The sequence below is a fragment of the Balaenoptera ricei genome, chromosome 8 (genome assembly GCF_028023285.1).
Source record: "Balaenoptera ricei isolate mBalRic1 chromosome 8, mBalRic1.hap2, whole genome shotgun sequence".
In the NCBI taxonomy this organism is placed as follows: domain Eukaryota; kingdom Metazoa; phylum Chordata; class Mammalia; order Artiodactyla; family Balaenopteridae; genus Balaenoptera; species Balaenoptera ricei.
The window spans coordinates 76,685,457-76,707,561 of NC_082646.1; the positions used below are offsets into that span (position 1 = coordinate 76,685,457).

The window sequence follows — 22,105 nt, forward strand, 5'->3', positions numbered from 1 at the left end:
GCTGTCCTCTTTCTTCTTCGTTGGATTATAGGAAATTTTAGATACGTTAAATTGCTAACCCCAGAGAGCAGATGCAATTAAAGACTCATGGGATTTTCTTTTCATCATGAGAGTGGATTAGAGTCCTTTCCCGTCTGTTATGTCACCCTTTTCCCAGCAGAGCCTTCCACAGTTGCCAGCCTAGGTGGTGTCATCCATGTGTCACCCATAAGGCAACTGAGGCAAGGAAGTAGTGACTTGTCAGAGGCCGAAGTGGGAGGGAGCCGGGCTCAGAATCCACTGCTGGGGCCGCGTTTGCATCAGAACTTGCCCTGCCTGTCTCTCCTGTACGTGAGTTCAGTCAGGAGGTGTTTAATAAACACATACTGTGTGCCTGGAGATGGAGTTGATGAGAGGCTGGCATTGCTGTGGCAGCACTGCTCTGGAGGTGGGCTTCAGGGTCGGGGAGGGTTTCACTGCCAGCTCTGCCACGCATCTGCAGAGAGCCCTGGACGGCAGCTCTCACAGCCTCAGTTTCCTCATTAGGAAGCAAGGCCACCTGTGAGGGAGTAGGAGCGTTGCTGAGAATACGTGCAGATACTGAAGAGTTGGCATGTTGGCAAGTGCTCAGCCAACGGCTGTTGTGAAAAATCGGATGATGCAGGCCAGAGGGAGCGCATGTTCTGAAATTAGACAATTCAGCGTCTTAAACCCAATTCCAAAGTGGACTGAACGGCACTGGGCAAAATACTTGTTCTTTCAGCCTTGATCTCTTCACTTGTCAACTGGGGAGGATAATAGGTCCCTTACAGGTGTGATATGAAGAGTGGCGAAATAAGTGATGTATCGGAAGCACCTGGCATGATGCCTGACACCTGGGATGCACTTGTCACTATCACTAAGCAGACCCCTGCATATACTTGGAAAGTAGGACAGACCGTCATATGGAGAACAACTAGAAAACGGCAGGAGTGTATAGAATGAACCCAAATGCGGAAGACTGTGGGAATTCAGAGGAGGGGATTGTGAGGGTGGGCCAGAGTATTTGGAGAAGTCCTTAAAGGAGGATTCGGAACCGGATGGAGCCCAGGCCAAAGCAGTGGAATCACAGGAGGGAGGTCGGCTAAGACCCAGAGCTGCGGGATGCTGCAGGCCCTGTGAATTCATCCCAAGTCCCCTCCTGAGCCCTCACACTTCCTGCCTTTATCCTCCCTACTTGAGAACCACTTTCGCATGTTTCCCCTGCACTTGTGTGGGACCCTCCAGGTGGGCTTTAGGAAGCCAAATTGGCGGGCTGAAGGGAAAGGTGATGAAAACAGGTTTCCACTAAGCCTCGTCTTCCTGCCTGATCAGCAGAGCTCAGACAGGCATCCTACAAGCCGGTGGAACAAACTGAAACTTCCTTTTGATTACTTGGGGGGGGTATGGGGAGCTCCTGGCTTTCTAAATCTCAGATATTGGCATTTCTTTTTTGTTTGGTTTTTTTGGTTTGTTTTTTCGAGATATCGTTGATGTACAATATTATTTGTTTCAGATGTGCAGCATAGTGATTCACAATTTTTAAAGGTTATGTATGCTCCATTTATAGTTATTATAAAATATTGGCTGTACTCCCTGTGCTACACAATATATCCTTGCAGCTTATATATTTCGTACATCGTAGTTTGTACCTTCTAATCCCCTACCCCATCTTGCCCCTTGCTTCTTCCATCTCCCCACTGGTGACCACTCGTTTGTTCTGTGAGTCTGTTTCTGTTATATTCCCTAGTTTGTTGTATTTTTTTAGATTCTACATGTAGGTGCTATCATATAGTATTTCTCTTTTTCTGCCTGACTTATTTTACTAAGCATAATGCCTTCTAAGTCCATCCATGTTGTTGCAAATTGCAAAATTTCATTCTTTTTTATGACTGAGTAATATTCCGTTGTATGTACATACCACGTCTTTATCCATTCATCTGTTGATGGACACTTAGGTTGCTTCCTTATCTTGACAATTATAAATAATGCTGCTGTGAACATTGGGATGCATGTATCTTTTTGCATTAGTGTTTTTGTTTTTTCGGATGTATACCCAGGAGTGGAATTGTTCTGACACTGGCGTTTCTGAGGCATCAGGCTGCCGCTGTGCAGGCCTTTCGGTGAGGCACAGCTCACTGTGGAGGGCTGAGTGGTGGAGTAACATGGTTAAGTCAATGCTTCATCATCACACAGCCCCGGGTGTAGATACTGACCCTGCCACTCCTGCTCTGGGATGTGCTAGCCTCCCGAACCGGGGCTTCCTCCTGGGGAAGTGGGCCGTGTCGTATGCCCGTGTGCACTGAAAATTGATGTAATAGAGAGCCGTCTGGCATCACAGTAAAGAGGGTGGCTCTGGGACTTCCCTGGTGGCGCAGTGGTTAAGAATTCACCTGCCAGTGCAGGGGACATGGGTTTGATCCCTGGTCCAGGAAGATCCCACATGCCACGGAGCAACTAAGCCCGTGCACCACAACTACAGAGCCTGCACTCTAGAGCCCGTGAGCCACAACTACTGAGCCTGTGCTCTAGAGCCCACGAGCCACAACTACTGAAGCCCACACGCTTAGAGCCCATGCTGTGCAACAAGAGAAGCCACCGCAATGAGAAGCCCGCACACGGCAGTGAAGAGCAGCCCCTGCTCGCCCAACTAGAGAAAGCCCGCGTGCAGCAACGAAGACCCAATGCAGCCAAAAATAAATAAATAAATTTATTTTAAAAAAAGAGGGTGGCTCTGAAGCTGGGCCAGCTGGCTGCAGGTCCTGCTCCACCTCTTACAGTCTGACCTTGTGCAAGGCGTCTTACCTTTCTAAGCCTCAGTTTCTCCACCTGTACAATAGAAAAACAATAATACTTACCTTTTGTCACTCGATCAAGTAGAGCAGTGTTACACTGATGCTGGAAGCTTACTTTATAGCCTCCTCAACTTCCCACTCCCATGTGTCTAAATCAGCAAGTATTTATTGAGCACCTGCTGTGTATCTGCCACCCTGCAACCAAACAAATGAGAAAATGCAACCGGCTTGATGCTGGCCGGGCGGGGGGTGGAGGTGGCACTGCAGATAGAAAAACCAGGGAAGGCCTTTCTGGGGAGGTGACTCTTCAAGTGAGAAGGAAGAAGGGACAGGTGACCAAGAAGAGGTACAGTAAATGCAAAGCCTTGAACACGAACACCCAGAGCTAGTGAGCGATGGAGGGGGGCCCAAGACAGGACTGGACGGGAAGGCTGGATCACAGGGTCTTGAGGGCCAGAGTACAGAGTTTGGGTCCCTGAGAAGCCACTGGAGGGTTTGAAGCAGTGGAGCAATAGATCTGATTTGTGTTTCACAAAGATCATTCTGGCTGCTGTGGGGAGAAGAGGTGGTCTGGGAGCAGACGAGGAGCGCGGAGCGCAGCCGGCCTGTTGGCAGTCACCTAGGCAGAGCTAAGCAGCTGGAACCGCAGGGCGCAGGGGCGGGGAGGGCTGTGCACACTGGGAAAGATTCTGCAAGCAGAGGAGGGCGGACCCGGGGGTGGACTGAATGTCTTGGTGTTGGGAAGCAGGAGGCAAGGCAGAAGAAAAAAAGAATTATTGCTTGGAGATTTGACTTGAATGGTGGGGGACAATGGTCTCGATGGAGTTGAGGGTTGAGAAATGGACTCTATTTTCGATGCCTCCTGGGATATTATTAGAGTTAGAACTGCCAATGGAGTTGGTGGGTTTTGCTGACTTTTGCACTTTCCTTCCCTTGGCTTTTTTGCTCCAGGAGTGGAGTCCAGGGAATTCACATAGCAGTTCTTTCTCCCGCTCTGAGCCCCAGGGAGGGTGCCACTGCTGTCTCTCTCTCTGCCCCGCTTTCAGCTCCAGCCCCCAAACCCACTGCTCCTCCGCTGGCTGTAGGCCTGGCAGGTAGCCCTTGGCCTTTCTGAAGTTCCCGAGATGAAGCTGAGGATGGGGTAGGCAGGGTGTAGGTGTCTAGCCACGTCTGCTCAGGGAGGTGCCCACCCTTCGGGGGAAGGTACACATCAGCCACTTCACCCAGCTGCCAGACGAAACGGATGGATGGCACCCTTGAAGATGAGTCACGTCAGAGGCAAAGGAGCTCTGTCTGGGGCTTTGTGACACCGGAGCCTTCGGGGATGGTACACACTTGTCTGTATCGTCAGACGCTGCTGAGCTGGCGCAGTGTGAGGTCTCGGTGCTCAGGCTGTGTTTGTCTTGGCAGCTGGGATGACAGCAGCTCCGTCAGCAGCGGTATCAGCGACACCATAGACAACCTCAGCACGGATGACATCACCAGCTCCTCCATCGGCTCCTATGCCAACACGCCTGCCTCCTCGCGTAAGAGCCTGGATGTCCAGGTAAGGAGCAGGGTCCCTCCCAAGGCCCCTGCCAGCAGAGAGCCTTGGGCCTGTGGGCCAAGGGGGCTGTTTGGGATGCGCAGAATCTCCAGGTCTGTGAGATGAGGCCCGACCTCCTGCTTGATGCCTGTGCTCTTATGTCTTGACTCTGTCCTCTACCTGCAGGGAGAGGGGGGGTCCAGTATCGGGGTACACTAAACGGGAGTGGGGAGACTCACCGCTCTCACTGTGGTGGCCTTGGCAAATCCTGTTTCCTTCCCGGACCTCAGTTTCATCATCTATTTGTAAAAAAAAAAAAAGAATGTTGGACTCAACTGGCCGTTGTTCTTAGTCTGGAGTGCGTGTCCCTGGCATTCGTCTGATCCCTCGAGAGTGCTGGGGTGGGAACAAAGTTAAGAAGCCTGGGCTGGAAGACCAGTACGTCCCAACAGATCTGTGGGTCATATCCTCCTGCCAGTGTATTGTATTTGGCCCACAGTATCACTCTTCTTTTAAATGGGATTGCATGTCAAGTTTTTTCAAGTTCATCATTTCACATGATAGTGAGCTTCTGGTTTCTTTGAAAAATCAGAAGATATTGCCTTCCTGAGTCTATATTCTCCACAACCAACTGATGTCCGGGTGTCCCCGCCTTTGGACAGGGCCCGCGCCACTGTGTGCCAACCAGCTACACCCTTCAAATACCTGCCTGTCCCGAGGCACTTGAGTTTCCAACCCCTGCTTTAAACCTTCTGATTTAGTGTTTCAGATGCAGTGCTTCCACAGCAGTTTTGTGCAGGTGTGTTTGCTTCCCCTCATAGCTTCCCTTAGTGGTCAGAGGGGTTGGTTCTAATAAGCCCATTTTACTAGCGGACAAGTGAGGTGCCATCCTCACCACCAGTCCCCACGCTGGGACAGATTGGCACGAGGACTGGTCAACCACGGTGGCACTGGCATATACGGACTGCAATCCTTTTCATGATGAGTCCCTCCCACCAGTGGGGCCCGCTGCCTCGGGTGAACCCCTGTGAAGGTCTGATGGGAATGGAGTCTCCCAGAGGGACCTTTTGAGGGCAGAGCTGACGCAGCCCCTTCTTTCACTCCCTTCCTTTCACGTCCGCTTCCTTTCTCGGCTTTCTCACTCTGGACAGATAGGAGCTGCTTTGGGAATCTCTTTGCTTTCAAAGGTATCTTTTTCTTTGAGGACAGGGCTAAATGAAGGATGTGTCAGAGTGTGGGATTAATTCTGTACCACAGAAATGTAAACACAGACTGCCTGATGAAATCTATTAGGTGTTGCCTCTGGGATTGCCTATGACTTCTTGAGTTTTCATTTTTAGCCTGAATTTCTAATTATCATTGGCAAACAAGGGTGGGTTGTGGCTGCTAAGGGGAAAAAAAACTACCCAAATGAAGGGAGCCCAGAGATTTGGGGGGTACTGATAATGTGCCATATCTTGATCTGAGGGGTAGTTATGTACGTTAATTTCAGAAATTTTCTTCCAATTATATACTTAAGATTGTACATTCAGTATATGAATGTTATACCTCAATTTTTAAAAAGTTAATTTAAAAAAACCCCAAAAAACGTAAGCCACACCACCAACTGATTACTGTTTAATTAGTTATTAGACACAAGTTAGAAACACCCAGCCAGACTGTGTCCCTACCACTTGCCAAATGTTACAATATCCACAGTTTCCGGGACTTCCCTGGCAGTCCAGTGGTTAGGACTTGGTGCTTTCACTACCGTGGCCCAGGTTCAGTCCCTGGTCGGGGAACTAAGATCCTGCATGTCGTGGGGCACAGCCAAAAAAAAGATATCCACCGTTTTCCTTTCCTTGTGGACACTAATTTTTGTTTTTTTCTGAGACTCATTTTAATTTCAAAGTAACAACAACCAAGCTTCTAGACAGTTCTTAGATACGGAGCTGGGGAACTAAGAGAGAAGGAGAGACAGATGGAGACAGAGAGGAGAGAGAGATCTGTAAATCAGTAGGTTTCTCTCTTGTTTACTTGCAAGGTAGGAAGAAGCTTGCTCCTAAAATGCTCACTGAGCCAACAAAACACTGTTGGGAACAGTCTCCTTGTCTTTGTTCCCCTCCCACAAACCTGGAGTTAGAATCTGTTTTCCACATTGATACAGAGTAAACATCTGGGATTTACAAATGATACATTTGAATTTGGTTAATGTCAAGGCCCCCCCCCCTCCTTGACCAGCTCTTTGCTTTCATCTAGCAAATGTCACATCAGAAAAGCTTCAAGAATATTACACAAGCATGTCTTTTGACCAAGATCAGAAAGATAACGTCAAGGGTTGTAAAGAGTTTACTATTTATTGGGTTGTTTTTTGCTCTACAATTACCTGAGTTTAAAATATTTAAATAAAAATTAAGCAAGTAGGTCTTGGAATAAAATAAATGTAGACTTGCACCCATAGTTACAAAGATTCCTGCTGAGATGGTTTCTTTGGAATTCCTTTGTTCCTGTCCAGGGAGCATCTCCAAGTATCTGAATCCACATAAATTGCAGCCTTCTCCCCTCCTCCCCTGTAGCACTCTGAGGAAGGCTAAGGGCCATTACTCCTCTCAGAGCAGCGTCAGGCAGCGGGAAGGTGTACACTGCCATCCTCCCCAGGGCTCATTCAGGTTCCCATCACACATGGGTTTCCCTGGACAAATGGGCAACACAAAGCATCCCGGGCGAGGCATGGAAAGGCAAGAAGAAGTAGCCCAGTGTGTCCACTGGGAAAGCAGGTTGAGGACAGGTTGCCTGCCTAAGTTTTCATATTTGAAAAGCCTCTGAAGACCAGCCAAAAGGAAGTACATCTAAGGAACAGGGGAGCTATCGTCTGGAAGCCTAAGGAACAGCCTCGTTTAGCTGCTTGAGAGAGGCGGCAGCCGGTAACAGAGGAGCGATCCTTGGGGGATGGAAGTCCCCTTTGTCTGTGAGTGACTGTTTCCTCAAGGATGTTGAGGAGCACAGGGAGGGTCTTCGATGGGGCACCCGTGCCCAGATACCCAGCATCGGCCTCTGCTCACTGCCTCTCAGTGTGCTGGGCAAAGCATCTCCCTGCCTGGGGTCTGACAGCCTCTTGACCAACTTTCTCCAGGAGAGCCGGTGAGTCTGGCTGCAGCGTCAGGGAAAAGGTACGGCCTTGGAAGTCAGGGTTGAGCTCCTAGCTCTGTGGCATCCTTGGATAAGCTCAACCTCTCCAAGCCTCTGCCTCCCCGTGATTACATAAAATCACGGTAACTAGGCTTATCTTGAAGGGTGAGTGTGAGAGCGATATGGACATTCTTTATCTGAACACGCTTTCAGATAAATGAGCCTAATTCGTTTTTTCTTTTTCCTTTTTCTTTTTTTTTTTTCTGGCTGTGCCACTCTGCTTACGGGATCTTAGTTCCCCGACCAGGGGTTGAACCCCGGCCCTCGGCAGTTGAAAGCACTGAGTCTTAACCACTGGACCTCCAGGGAATTCCCTCAGAGCCTAATTCTCAATAGTTGCTCAGACGGTTCGTTTCGTTTCTTTCCTTTCCTTTCCATTTCCTTTTTCCCTTTCCTTCCTTCCTTCCTTCCTCTATATTACCTATCCCTCTGCTTCTCTCCTCCATTCATGTCAGGAACCAAAAGTTGACTGTTATTCATGTCCTTTCTCTGTAGTGTCAGAGCATTTCATCTTATGTTTTGCAGCATTTTGTTTTTAGGACAGTGTGTTGGTGGCAGAAGACTTTCACACGTGAACATCACTTCCCCACATCCCTTTCATCTATCTCTTCGGGTCCTTGTGACTCAGCATTTTCTCTCAGTCTGTGGAAGGTTCCATTCCAGGTGCCAAGGTACAAAAAAAGGCATATGTCAAGATTCCTCTCATTTTCACTGCCTTTGAAATTTTAATAAAATATACAAGGGGAAAAAATGGTAATTCCATGTGAGTTTACTTTTTGCTACTGAAGGAAACAAAATTCTGAATTCTGTGGCAAGGATTCCTGTCCTGTGTGACCCTGAGTAATCCTGGAGCTCTCTGGATGCTCTCTGGATGATGGTCTGGACGTAAGGATAGGGTTTGGCTGGGGTGTGAGTGGGGCACCCCTTCTGCCACCTGCTGGGTCCTGCTGCTCCTGACTTGAGGCAAGTTACCTTTCCTCTTCACACCTGTGCTTTCCTTGTCTGTCAAATACGGATAAAAGTGCAAGTTGAGAGGATTAGATGAGCTAATAATGTGTGCGGAGGCACCCAGTGCCCAGTAAGAAAGGCGGCAGGTGATGATGCTGACGCCGATCCTAATTTCTGTTATTACTGGGACTCCAACTTTAGCCAGTGTAGCATCTCAATCTGCAGGGGATGGTGTGGGCTTGAAGAGGGCAGTGTCTCTGGCTTCTTAGAGGCTTGTGGCCCAAGAGCACAAAAGACAAGTACCCTGTTCACCTTAATGCAAGACAGAAATAGATTAAATGCTAAAGTGCCGGAGATTTTCAGAGGGGGGACAGTTGGTGACAAAAGAGCCACTGTTAAAATTGAGTCCCTCCACATTGAGCTCATTGCGCCCACCGTCAGCTCTCTGAGACACCTGTCTGTTATCACCCCTGTTTCATGCACAAGGTAACAATCTCAGAGAAGCTCAGCCACTTCCTTCAGGGTCACACACAGCACAGGAGGCAGTTGCAGCACCTAGTACTTGACCTCAAGTCTGTCCGACCCCAAGCCCATGCTCTTCCCTCCACCTCCCGCCCCACGGCTGCACCTCGCTCCTCAGCGCCTTGGTTCCATCCTCTCGCTCTCAGAAGACTGGCCTCCCCTCTTCAGTCTCTGGGGAACCTGGGCCCTCAGGGGAGAACTCTCCCATCTTCCAGGCCCTCTTCCTCCTTGAGTGTGGCTATTTCCCTGCCTTCCCTCTTAGATGCTGAATGAGTAAGTGGGCTTGCAGGTAGGGGCAGTAGAAAAATCTACAGAAAGGAGGTACCACTTGAGATGGGAACAGCTGGCAAAGGGGAGGGTGCAGCTCTTTGTACATCCCATGTGGCCGTCCAGCTGGCCCTCCTGTTGTAAGCTCTGGGAACAGAGAGGCTGGCCCTTCTTCATCTTTTAATCCCTCCTGGTGCCACCACATGATCTGACACACAGCTCAGCAGGGGTTTGCTAGGGAGATGTGCACTCACAGCCAGTATAATGTCCCGGGGCAGAGGCTGCTGTGCCGAGAGCAGCTGGGAAGCCGGCCACCCTGGACCACATTGTGGGGCTGTGATGGTTGGATAATTGTTCTTTCCAGTGGGGGATTCAATTGTAGTCCCAGACCAGGGATGTGTGCACTCTCTCTGCCACTGGGGTGGAATCAGTTCTGGAGGTCCCACCCAGAGGCTAGGCTGGAACTGCTCCAGAATTGGAGCTGGGGAACCACCGGCCAGCCAGGATGGAAGGAGAATCTACTGGGTGTAGGTATTATGTTAGGTGCCCCTGGACATGCAGCATCCTCAAGTCCTTGGACTTGTCCTCCAGGAAGGCAGCATGGCATGATGGCTAAAATATGGGCTCCGCACTTAGGTTCCCCGGAATCCTTGCACTGTGTGATCTTGGGCAATTTTCTTTTCCACTCTGTGCCTCAGTGTTCTCATGTAAAATTGAGACTACGAACTATAACTTCCTCATAGGTTTCTGGTGAAGATTAAGTTAAATGGTACATGTAAAGCACTTTAGCCCAGTGCCTAGCACATAGTAAATGCTTAGTAAATTTTAATTGTTACTGCTCCAACTATTAGCATCACTATAATTTGATCAGGAAAAATAAGGTATAGGAACATTAAAAGAATAATTAATGCAGTACCCCAGGATGTGGTATGTGCTAAGTTTTCAGTACCTCTTAGAGTGTAAACGGATGTGTTAGAATGTACTTGAACATAAGCTCCAGGAGGTTAATGATTTGTATTGATATTTTGTTCTCATTCATTGTAGTATTCCCAGTACCCAAAAGCTTGCTTGGCACACAGCGGTACCGGGTAAATATTTGTTGAGTGAATGTTTCCAAAGCCAAGATATTTTCTGCCTCAGGGCCTTTGCACATACTCTTACCTCTACCTGGCCTGCTCTTCCCTAAACTCTTCTCTCGGTAAGTTTCTGCTCATCCTTTAGGACACTTCTTCAAAAAGGCCTTACCAGACCACTGTCCCTTACCCCCATCATCATACTCTAAATTACATCACTGCCTGTAATTCTGTCTCAGACTCCTTGTCCTTTTCCATTTATTTGTCTTATATTTCCAATCCCTGCCTCTTTCACTGGACCGTAAACTTCAGAAGGGATGGGAACCAATCTTACTCACAGATCCTCAGACTCACCATAGTGCCCGGCAAACCACGGGCGTGGAGAAAATTCTGGTTGAATGAATACACTGGGAGGTTTAGAGGGAGGAACACGGGCTGGTGTAGTTGGGACATGGAGCAAGTACCGTGAGTTTCCACTTATCTGTAAAACTGAGATGAAGGCAGTTCTACTTACCTGCTCACCCTCCTTGACCAGATAGCGGTCGCGGTCGGATGAGGTCGTTTTGTTAAAGTGTGCTGTAGCTCGAGAAGCATGTGTTCGCCGACCGATGTGCTCATGTCCTCACCAAGCCTGATTGCGTGCCTGCTGTGGGGACGCCTCTGTCTCTGTCCTTTGCCGCAGCTGAACGATGAGCTTCTTGCAGCCCAGGAGTGTTTCTGTCCTCCTCCTCTCTCTATGCCTAGTACCTCGTGGAAATGTTTGAGGAATGACCAAACAACTGAAGGCACCCGTGAGGTGGCTGAGGGAGAGGGGGGAGGCTGTGGTGGTGCTAGAGAGGCGATTGAACTTGGGCTGCTTGTCTGTATGTGTCTTTGCTCCCACTCAGCCAGTGTATTCCATGCAGGAAGCCATCGGTACTAATATCGAATGACTAATCTCGAAGCATCAGGCCAGATTCTTGCCAGGGGGTCATCTTGACTTCCTACCTTGCTGATGCTGCCCTCTTGGTAGTTAAGTACAGCAAATACGGGACCTGTATCGCAGGGGAGCCGCCCTAAAGTGTTGCGGACCACCCTTCCCCATTCACTGCACTGCTTCTCCCTGCTGAAATCTCCTCAGACTGGCCCCAGCCCCTAGGGAGGCCCCCAAAGCTTTCTGGTGAGCGAGTTATGGCTTTCAACTGCAGCAAATGATTAACCATCCCACTTCTGTCCCCTCCTGGGCTCCGTGGCCAGCAGGTCAGGCCTCTTCCAAAGAAAGCTGGCTAATTATATCCCTTGTCTGCCCAAAATCCCACAAGAGGAGCAAGCAGCGGCATATGAATGGAGCTGGGGTGGGAGCAGGCACCCTCTGGCTTTTAGCGTGGTGTGGTGGGGAGGGAAGCGGCTTTTGAGGCTTTGCTTCCTCTCAGCCCCTCTCTCTCCCCGATGCGAGGGGAACTAGCAGCCGCCCTCTCTCGCTCACTCTCGGTGTGTTAAACTGTGGCGCTGTGCTAGATCCAGAGATCTGGCTGCCAGTGGAGTGATCGGGAGCTGGCAGAACAAAGGGAGATGGGCTGGGAGGCCGCGAGCTGGATAGAGCTCAGGCTGCCGGAGCTAGAGGAGGCGCGTCGCCAAGTGGCGGAGCTGGTGGCTGAATTCTTGTCACAGCTCCGTCCATCGGTCCTCCTCCATGGGGCTCTGTCCCTCTTTCTCCTCTGGCTCTTTTTACTCTCCTCCCTCACTCCCTTTTAGGACATATTCGTATGCTTTACTTTCCTTGGACCCAACAAATCAGGCTTCCTAACAAGATAACCAGAGTACAAAGGCCCAAACGTTTTCAAGTAGTCCTCTGTTATTTTTCCCTTAACTTGTCCAGTGCGTGGGCATTTTTGCTCTGGGGTGAGGGGCTCTCTAGCCTGGGGTTTGAGAAGGACTGATTCAGAGGGTCTCCTTCGCAGACCGACGCTGAGAAACACTCACAGGTGGAGAGGAATTCCCTGTGGTCCGGCGACGATGTCAAGAAGTCAGACGGAGGGTCAGACAGTGGCATAAAGATGGAGCCAGGGTCGAAGTGGAGGCGGAATCCTTCTGATGTGTCTGACGAGTCCGACAAAAGCACGTCGGGCAAGAAGAACCCCGTCATCTCTCAGACAGGCTCGTGGCGGCGAGGCATGACAGCTCAGGTGGGCATCACCATGCCGAGGACGAAGCCGGCTGCCCCGGCAGGCACGCTCAAGACCCCAGGAACTGGTGAGTCAGAGGCATGCGTGGGCCCTTGTCATTTTCAAAACCTGAACTGCAGTCACTCTAGCGAGGGCTTGATGATACTTTTTAAATCCCTATAAAATGCACAGGTATTTCTTCTTAGGGTTTAGACCCTGCTCATAGCCAGCTTTCAGAAAGGTTCACATCCTTACCTTTCTCCAAGTGGAAATATGTAAGCATGAGAGCCTCTTAAATTCTGAAGATGGTTCAACTGCCGAGACACGTTGAATTGGTTTAAGCTGGGTCAGAGCTGACATACCCGGTGAAGGCTATTCAAGAGCACGTGGGTAGGAGCTGTTGGTGTGTTGAATTGATGTTGTCCATGATTTAAGGATGTATGTAAACAAGGGCAGTGTTCTTGCAGGAAGGTGGGGTACCCCTTGAAAATGATAGGGACAGCTTTTCAATGGACAGAGGGAGAATGGTCAATAAAACACAAGATCTCTTTCCCAGACATATCAGTGATTGGCTGGCTTTGCTTTATTCTGGGTAAATTTAGATTGCTTTGCGAATGAGGAAAACCATTGACATCTCCTAAAAGGCTCATGGTGACAGTTGTAGACACGATTATCTTTATAAAAAGCTCTTTCCTCTGTCTCCCAAGGGGACTGCTTTCCCCCAGGAGAAAGCGAACTAGTTCTTTGGAGGAGGGGAGAATTTTAAACAGTCTGAGCTGGCGGAGCTGGCTTCTTGGTGTGCAGGCTAACCTTTCTGATTTCTCTCTTAGGAAAAACAGATGATGCAAAGGTGTCTGAGAAAGGAAGGCTGTCTCCCAAAGCCTCCCAGGTGAAGCGCTCCCCGTCAGATGCTGGCCGCAGCAGCGGTGATGAATCCAAGAAACCCCTCCCCGGCAGCTCCAGGACGCCCACTGCCAATGCCAACAGCTTTGGGTTCAAGAAGCAGAGTGGCTCTGCCGCTGGTTTGGCCATGATCACAGCCAGTGGGGCCACTGTCACCAGCAGGTCAGCCACGCTGGGCAAAATCCCAAAGTCGTCCGCACTTGTCGGTCGGTCCACCGGTCGGAAGACAAGCATGGATGGGGCTCAGAATCAGGATGACGGGTATCTGTCTCTCAGCTCCCGGACAAATTTACAGTACCGGAGTCTGCCAAGGCCCAGTAAATCCACCAGCCGGAATGGGGCTGGGAACAGGTCTAGTACCAGCAGCATAGATTCCAACATCAGTAGCAAGTCAGCAGGCCTGCCGGTGCCCAAGCTGAGGGAGCCTTCCAAGACAGCCCTGGGCAGCTCTCTGCCAGGTCTGGTCAACCAGACCGATAAGGAGAAAGGCATCTCATCCGACAACGAGAGCGTGGCTTCCTGTAACTCAGTGAAGGTGAACCCGGCAGCCCAGCCTGTGTCTAGTGCGGCTCAGGCCACTCTCCAGCCAGGGGCCAAGTACCCTGATGTGGCCTCTCCCACGCTCCGCAGGTAAGTGGGTAAATGGCGCCGAGCGGAACTGGAATACGTGGAGTGGCATCCTGGATTAATAACTTCCTGTTTTCTTAGCTGAAGACACCTCTGGTTTTCTCCACTTCAGTCCTTGGGTAAAGCTGTTTGGTCGAATGCTGCCAGCAATTCTGCAGTCAACTGATTATTTTCCCATGTTGGCATGAAAAACATAAGCCTCTGGAATCAATCATCCTGGGTTTGAATCCTAGGTCCACCTTAATTAGCCACCATGTAACCTCTCTTAATACTTCTGCCTCCGTTTCCTCATCTGTAAAATGGGGATGATGATACCTACCTACGGGTTCTTGTGTCCATTAATCTATGTAGCTACATCTGGCCCATAGTAAGTACTCAATAAAAGTTAGCTACCATTGAAGATGAGATCCTAATACTCCCTTAGATCTGGATGGGGAGCTCAAGGGAAACAGTTTTGTTTTCACTCTGTGGCTCAGATTCCTCATCATTATGCCAGACAGTGGCATAATGGCCAGACCTTTTCCCCAAATAGTCCAATATCCCCCACATACTTTTTTATACTGCATGCATAATTCCAAATTAGTGCCTGAAATTTTAGCTTCCTTTAAAAAAAAAAAAAGAAAGAAAAAACAAAGCAGAAGCGTTTCTGAAAAAGAGAATTTGATTTCCTATTACCTGAAAAAGGCATTTTCCTGCATTTCCACAGCGAGTGGAAATTTGTACCTTAAAATTGATTATTCACTTCTTAAAAACAGTTTCCTTTCAGTTTATACAACTTTTGCCTCTCCATAGTATCTCATTATAATATCCACTGGACCACTTTAAAACTGCAGCTGCATAGAGCAGAGTTCATCCTACCTTTTCAGGAAATTTCTTGTCATAAGAAAGAGTAAGTCCAAGGATAGAAAACTTAGCAGTGAAAAAATAAAAATTATGTGCACATGTACATATTTGGGGATGAATGGGAATGTTTGCAAAGCCTTCAGAAGAAGCATTCCACATGAAAGGTATAATGCAGCAGTTCACTGTTCTTTGTCTAGACTTGATTATTAGAATTTCAGTAATGATTATTTTTTCAGGGAAAAGTCCTATTGGGCTGCTCTTTGTTGTTTTAACAGGTTGCCTTGTAAATGAAAATTTTCTCTGCTTCTTGCCTCAAGTATTATATGTAATATTCACTCTTTGGTATTATAGATTTCCTTTAGTAACTACAAAGGCATTTTACTAGACCCTTAGGCTAGTGTAATAGAATACTTGAAAATGCATGCAGCTTCTTAGGCTGTGAATTGAGCACCTTTCAGCCCATTCCTAGCAGTTACATTTTTCCTAAATTGTTAAGGTGTTCTGAATGCTCTCGTTGTGCATTAGTATGAAGAAGAGGAGTCTTAGGTGAAGTGTGATAGCTCTCTTCAAATGGTTTGAAGGACTAACAGACAAAAGATTGGGCTTTTTCTGTGTAGTTACACATAGCAGGATTAGGAGCAAGGCATAAAAGTTGGAAGAAGGTGGGTTAGATTTTGGTTTTGTAACAATTGGAAGTGCTTGGCAATGGAGCCAGTTAGCCTTTGGAGTATAAAGTAGTGAGGTCCCTGACACTGGAAGTATGTAAGCACTCTAAAGCCAAGGTTCTGCAACAAGATAGTTCTTTCTCTGTCACCAGGCAAAAAGTGTTCCTCTTCTGTCACCAGACATTGTAGTGAGGGTTGATTATGTGTTTATTGATTTTTACAACAATTGGGATTTGTAACAACTGTTTGGAGAGGTCGGAGGTCAAACTCACACCACTTTGACTAGCTGGGTGAAGGGCAACCTGCCTATCATAGTATGTAGTAGTATCGTCTCTTTTCGGAGATACCTGTTCCATGACAGTTTTAGTGGATAGAATAAAGCCGTTACATTTCTAGAGCATGTACTGTCCTTTGACTTTAAGACAGTTTCTCCATCCTAGCAGAGAACCCTCTGCCAACGGAAGAGGGGAGTGTCTGTGCCATACCCTGCGTTCTGACAGCACATTTGTGGTCATGAGCAGTGGGGGAGATGACGTGCAATGGCATTACTGTGTGTCTATCACAGAGACACAGTTCACACCCAGCGTGTCTGGTCGAACATCTTGTGAATCCCACAAGGTTTGTGTGTATCACTGGACAGTACTAGCTCTCTGGCCCTAAAAGACACATCTTTCAGGCTGGGCTTTCATGTGAGAATACATCTGAGAGGATACATTGCCCAGGCCGCCTCCAGATCTAGCCTCCTGTTCTTGATTCTACATGTTTGCTTATGAGATCAAAGAAACCAAATCCTTTGGAGCTGAACTGTCATAAACGGAGTGCCTGCTTTGTGCCTGGGGTCATGGATACAGGTGATTAAAGCAGCTCTTTTCCCTTGAGATGTTTCCTGGGCAAGGGCAGTTTTCTAGTTACTCTATTTATGGAAAGAAAGGAAAGCAAGATGTTGGACCAGCGAGGGATAGGCCGGTAGAAAATTACTCCCCGTCTCCCTTTGGCTCAGGTAGATCCAGGGTCTCAGCAGCAGCCTAGAACTTGAAGGTGGAGCCTTTGCTCCACCAGTGCCCTGGCCCGCTGTGTGTGGCAGCCTTTCCCAGGGGAGCGCCCTGAGCTGTAGAAAGGACCGCGCCTCCCTCCCCAGGGACTCTCACTAGCTCCCGTGCCCCGCCCTCCTCTGATGGGCCAGCGCCCCTGGGCTTTGGGTGTTCAACCCGTGCAACCCTTTGTCTCTTCGCAGACTCTTTGGTGGGAAGCCTACCAAGCAAGTGCCCATCGCCACAGCCGAAAACATGAAAAACTCGGTGGTCATCTCCAACCCTCATGCCACCCTGAGCCAGCAAGGTAACTTAGAGTCCCCCTCGGGCAGCGGCGTCCTGAGCAGCGGCGGCAGCAGCCCTCTCTACAGTAAGAACGCAGACAGCACCCAGTCCCCCCTGGCCTCCAGCCCCGGCTCCGCCCACTCGGGCCCCTCCAACAGCCTCACGTGGGGCACCCACGCCAGCAGCTCCTCGGCCGTTAGCAAGGACGGCCTGGGCTTCCAGTCGGTCAGCAGCCTCCACACCAGTTGCGAGTCCATTGACATCTCCCTGGGCAGCGGAGGGGCGCTGAGTCACAACTCCTCCACCGGCCTCATTGCCGCCTCTAAGGATGACGCCCTGACCCCCTTTGTCAGAACCAACAGTGTGAAGACCACACTGTCGGAAAGGTTGGTGCTGTGCATTTGGCTGCCTTTATCTCCCCGAAAGACGCCCTTCCAAGAGTCCAGAGATTATGTCAGGAAGCCCAAGTGTTAACTCACCGTTGCTGGGAGGTTTCTCTCTTTCTGATCGTCTCTCCAGAGGGAAACCAGTTTGGGATGGATTAAGCCAGGCTCTGCTTCCTGTTAACTTTTTCACTGTGGTTTTTCTCAGTGCATGGAGCTGCTGGAAGTCTCTTGGGGGCAGATTTCATGCTGCCTTTTGAAAGGGCATTCCGCCTTCGAAGTCCTTCCATTTTATTGTTTGTTCATCAACTGCCTCTTTCCCTGCCCCTTGTAATTGTGTGGTCCAAGCAGGTCCAAGCTGTAGCCGCAGAGCATGTGGTGGGGTGTTCCTTAAGCAGCTGAGTCCATATGCTGGTCCTCGGGGCAGACACCCTCCTACTTGAAGGGCCGCGGGCCAGAGTGATAGGAAATCAAGAAACCAGAATTGTCCTCAAAGCTCTGAATCTCACTGCAGTAATGATACAAGTCCATTTTCTCCACATGGAGAAGAAAGGCAGTATCAGCACTGGAAATGAGAAGAATGTTCTAGTTGTTGCGTATAATAACCCCACCCCCTCCTCCCAATCTAATGCTCCTTCTCTTGTTTTCCACCTGCCTGGCCTTCTAGCCCTCTCTCTTCCCCTGCCGCTAGCCCTAAGTTCTGCAGAAGTACTCTGCCCAGGAAACAGGACAGGTAATGACGTTGTAGGCCGGGGACGCCACCGAGCCTCTAGCTTCCTCTGCCCCCCTGTGTCAAGCCAGATGTCTTGTGTGAGGCTGTTGGCTTGCGGCTTCCGCTTGTGTTCGTGGCCCCGGTGTGCTCTGTGACCCCCCAGACATGCCTGTGAGGGTCTGTTCCGCTGCCCACAAAGCTCAGGAAGAGGTGGAGCGGGGCGGGCCCCTCCTCTCCCAGCTTGGGAAGGAACCTCAAACCTGCCACCTGGCGAGGGGCGGCAGAAGCTCTCACTGGCATCTCAGCCTCCCCGTGGCATGCTCCTGCTTCCCAGCTTCCTGCCCTTTCTCCTCTCTCCCCTCCCCCTCCAAGCCCAGAAGTGACCTACCGCCCACCACGCGGCTCTGCGGCCCGCACCTTTGTCTCCCCCACCCCTGCTCCCCAACGCAGCTGGCTGTTTGCCCTCTCAAAGGCCTTTGCTGCAGTTTGGCTCTGTGTCTCGCAGGCTGTTGTGTTCTGTGTGCCCGTTTTCTGTAACAGTAAGAAGACTATGTGGAGTGTTGCTGGCCCCCAGATGCCCTGAGGGTGGGCCTCAGAGATGGACCTTGACCTTGAGTTTGTGGGGAAGCCATGGCTTGGCCAAACATAATGAGCAGATGTTGTTTCATGCTAGGGGGGAAAAAAAATTAATGAAAACCCTCTTCACCCCATTAACAGCGAAAACGTTGCTTTTGTCAGACTCATAGACCAAGCCTTTACACCTAGCTCTTTGGAAATCCAAATGCTGTGTGACTTTATCAGCCAGCAGGTCGTAACATGCCCCAACTCTGCCCAGGGCTCAGCTCCCAGCTACGCCCAATGAGAGCCTCGAAAACTGAGAGGGACCTGGAATTCACTTGTTACAGATGAATTCCAAATATGCAGACTGCTGGCCTCTTGAAACTCTCCAGCAAGTCCCTTCTCTCACTTGAAGTCATCGCCAGTGGCATTTGGTGGTGGGCCAGAGTGGTTAGGGGTGCGCGGAGCCTGGCATCTCTGTCTGCCGCGGAAGGCATGGGCTCTGCTTCCAGATGGGGGCAGCTCCTGAGTTTGGCTTTGAACCCGCGGAAAAGGAGGAGCAGTTGGGGCCGAGCGGCTCAGGCCTCCTGGGGACGGGGTTGGAGGATGCTGGGTGTGAACGCAGGCCTGGGTTTCCTCTGTTCCCGTGGCTGTGGATGTGTTGCATGCAGAGGACCGCTCCCTGGTGAAGTGAGTCTCTTCCTCCAGGTCTCTTGGCTCCTCCTTAGCCTTTCCCCCCTCATATGGCCTGCTTTCCCTGTGCTTCTCTGAGGTTCTTATGTTTGTTTTAACTTTCCTACAGTGACCCGCACCTTGATAGGAACACTTTGCCTAAGAAAGGACTCAGGTATCTGTGTTTTCTCCTTGCATCCATGCCATCTGGTGTGGCTCTGGGGCTTGGCTGTGTGGCTCTCTCATGGCTGGTGGGGCTCGGGCTGGGCTGGGGGTCCCCGCTTTGGCCACCGCAGCAGGACCCTTTGGATGACGGCTCCCCTCGCCACCCTCTCGTTCTCATCTGTCCATGTGTCGGCTTCTTTGCTTGAGCAGAGGCTGTGCTCTTTCAGGCTTACTGTGGTCAAACCATCTCATGACAACCAACCCTGAGCAAGCCCGGAGAGCAGTTACCGCTACTTCTGGGGCCAGTGGGTTTAATCGCTAATCACTTCGCCATGACCATTCCATTCACGGGCTGTCTTCCAAGAGAAAGGATATGACTTGTAGCATGTTGATTTGTCAGCCAGGACACAGAGCAAAGGAGAGAAATATTCCCCCCCCACCCCCGCCCAATTTGAAGATTTTTAACTTTCTGGCCCATGGAAAGTTGCTAAGGACAGGCGCTTTGCACTTGTCTGAATATTCTAATGGAAAATCGGGTCAATTTTCAATGCCCAACAAGACATGGGTGTGTTCATTTTTTTTGATGTAAAGAAAGTAAAGACTTTCTTTCCAAGAGCGAATGTCCTTTCATTCACTGTAAGTGATGGCTCGTTTTTGGCGCTGGTCCTGGTGAAACAAGATGCTATAAGTCACCACTGCTCACGCCATCCACCTCACTTTGCCAACCAGAAGAACTTCAGTCCTAACGCCTGCCCCGTGACCTTAATGTCACACGGTTACAGCTGTCATTTCTCCCGCTCTCTAAACACCTTGTTCTCTGTAGCATCGGCTTCACCCTGCACCGAGCAGTAAGTGCTTTCGCAAAACGTGGAACTTGGAATGAAATGTTTCGTTGCTGTCATGTATGTCTGTAGTTAATAACCAGCAGTTCTTAAGGCTGAGAGCGTTTTGACCAGTAATGGGAGGTAGGTATCAATGCTTCCTTTCAACAGGAGTTCCGAGTAAGGCCAAATCTAAAAATCTAAGAATAAAAGTATTGAAAAAGCCCCCAACAGACCTCCCGAGGGAGGAAGTTCAGCACGGTGGCCTTCGAGGGGGGAGTTGGCAAGGCCTTTTGTACTTAACAGTTTTCGTCATGCTTGTCGGCACTCAGGCTAATGCTTAAATCATATCCACTCTTCACGTGAGTTTGACCTTGATGCCCCAGCGTCGCTCCCAGAGGAAGCTCACGTCTTCGAATATCAGCATGTCGTAATGCTAATGTGTATATTTCTGGAGCAGCTCTATTCTGTGAAAATTATGTAGCTCTGGCTTTTAAAATCTGTTTTTAAAAAAATTCAGAATAGAGGTAAGTGACAGGGAATCCTCAGGCAATTGATGGAACCTAGAAAGTCCAACTATAGTAAAAACATTAAGGAAGAATCGTGTTTATGTTCCCTCTCACTGTGACTCCCTTTCTAGCTCACCCACTCCATACACACACACATCCCATACCAACACACTGACAACTCCTTGTCCTAAGTCAAGAGGATCCCTCTATTTACGTAATCAGTAGTAACCCCACGGTAATCTGTTTATAAGTCCAAAGTACTCTGGCCACTGGGGCACTTTAGACATTCGAGATGCTGCCTGTGGGCATAATGAGAAGAACCCACAGGCAGCGTCCATAATGGATTTGGGAATCAGACAAATATGGATTGAAATCTCGACACGTGATTCAAGGCAGGCTGTCACCTTCCCTGAATGTAAAACAGGAATAATAGCATCTGTGTTGCTGGGAGAATCCGAGGCTTCAGTAAGATAATGTCTATGAAGGCACCTGGCACGTTGGAGACGTTCAATAAATCATTACCAAATACGTTTCAGAATTAATGATGAGGTGGACCACGTGACTTCTGAAGACCCTCCCCTGTGTGAGACCCAGTGATTTGGGGTTCCTTTTGTGAAGACTGGTTTCTGCCAGATTCTAGTAACTACTGTCAGCGTCGGTCTCCTCATACCTTCCTGTACGTGTCTGGTTTCTAATACTCTGTGATTCATGGCCACTTACTTGCGCTCCAGAATGCAGGTGCCATGAGCTATCTAATTAAAACTTCCTCAGAGCTCTGACAGCAGCTTGTTTTGTTGCTTCAGTCCTGTCAAGGTGGAGGCTTTGAAATGACACCGTCATGAATCAACATGTTACAGATACGCCCAGGGACGGCTCTTTTGAGCGTTTACCCATCTTGTTCCCTTTATGTAGTTCCCTCAAAACTGAAAGGAATTGCAGTTTTCCCCCAAAGACAGCCAAGTGGCAAAAAAGGTTTTGAGAAACTTTGTGAGTTTCGGGAATGTGTAGCGATCTGATTTTTCAAACGTCATCTTTGGATGTATAGTTTCTTTTTATATGTTTATCATCAGCTCCAGAGAGCTCATTTTCATAAGCTCTGTTCGTAGTTAATCCCAGCCTGCTTTCTGTCTGTCTAGGTACACCCCCACCTCCCAGCTTCGCACACAAGAAGACGCAAAAGAATGGTTACGGTCGCACTCTGCAGGAGGCCTGCAGGACACTGCCGCCAACTCTCCTTTCTCCTCTGGCTCCAGTGTAACTTCTCCCTCCGGAACAAGATTCAACTTTTCTCAGCTTGGTGAGTAGCTACTTGGCATTAACTGTGTTGATCAGCGCCTTAGGGTAGAAGTTATCTTGCATTTTGAAAGAGACATGTGGTCACATCACTCTCAGTATCTGATCAGCCCTCAGCAGTGTAGTTTGATTATAGGCAATTGATAGCAAAAGAAAAGAAAAATGTGTTTTGGTTCTCTATCAGTAATTTTCTCTACAT

The 22,105-nt window shown here is 49.3% G+C and overlaps 1 protein-coding gene across 13 annotated transcripts in view; it reads left to right on the plus strand.

Annotated features, from left to right (window-relative positions):
- The window catches only part of NAV2 (neuron navigator 2), a 411,390-nt gene that overhangs the window by 319,235 nt on the left and 70,050 nt on the right, over positions 1 to 22,105 (plus strand). For 7 of the 13 annotated variants that reach the window (XR_009504671.1, XM_059931256.1, XM_059931260.1 and 4 more), the window contains 7 exons: positions 4,203 to 4,338; positions 12,236 to 12,527; positions 13,270 to 13,972; positions 16,712 to 17,179; positions 17,844 to 17,909; positions 19,249 to 19,293; positions 21,750 to 21,910. Coding sequence is in view for 12 of the 13 variants with exons in the window: in XM_059931256.1 (XP_059787239.1) it covers positions 4,203 to 4,338; positions 12,236 to 12,527; positions 13,270 to 13,972; positions 16,712 to 17,179; positions 17,844 to 17,909; positions 19,249 to 19,293; positions 21,750 to 21,910 (1,871 nt within the window). In the remaining variant the exon portion in view is untranslated. The remainder of the gene's footprint in view (positions 1 to 4,202; positions 4,339 to 12,235; positions 12,528 to 13,269; positions 13,973 to 16,711; positions 17,180 to 17,843; positions 17,910 to 19,248; positions 19,294 to 21,749; positions 21,911 to 22,105) is intronic. The other 6 variants (XM_059931259.1, XM_059931262.1, XM_059931267.1 and 3 more) reach the window with 4 other exon arrangements.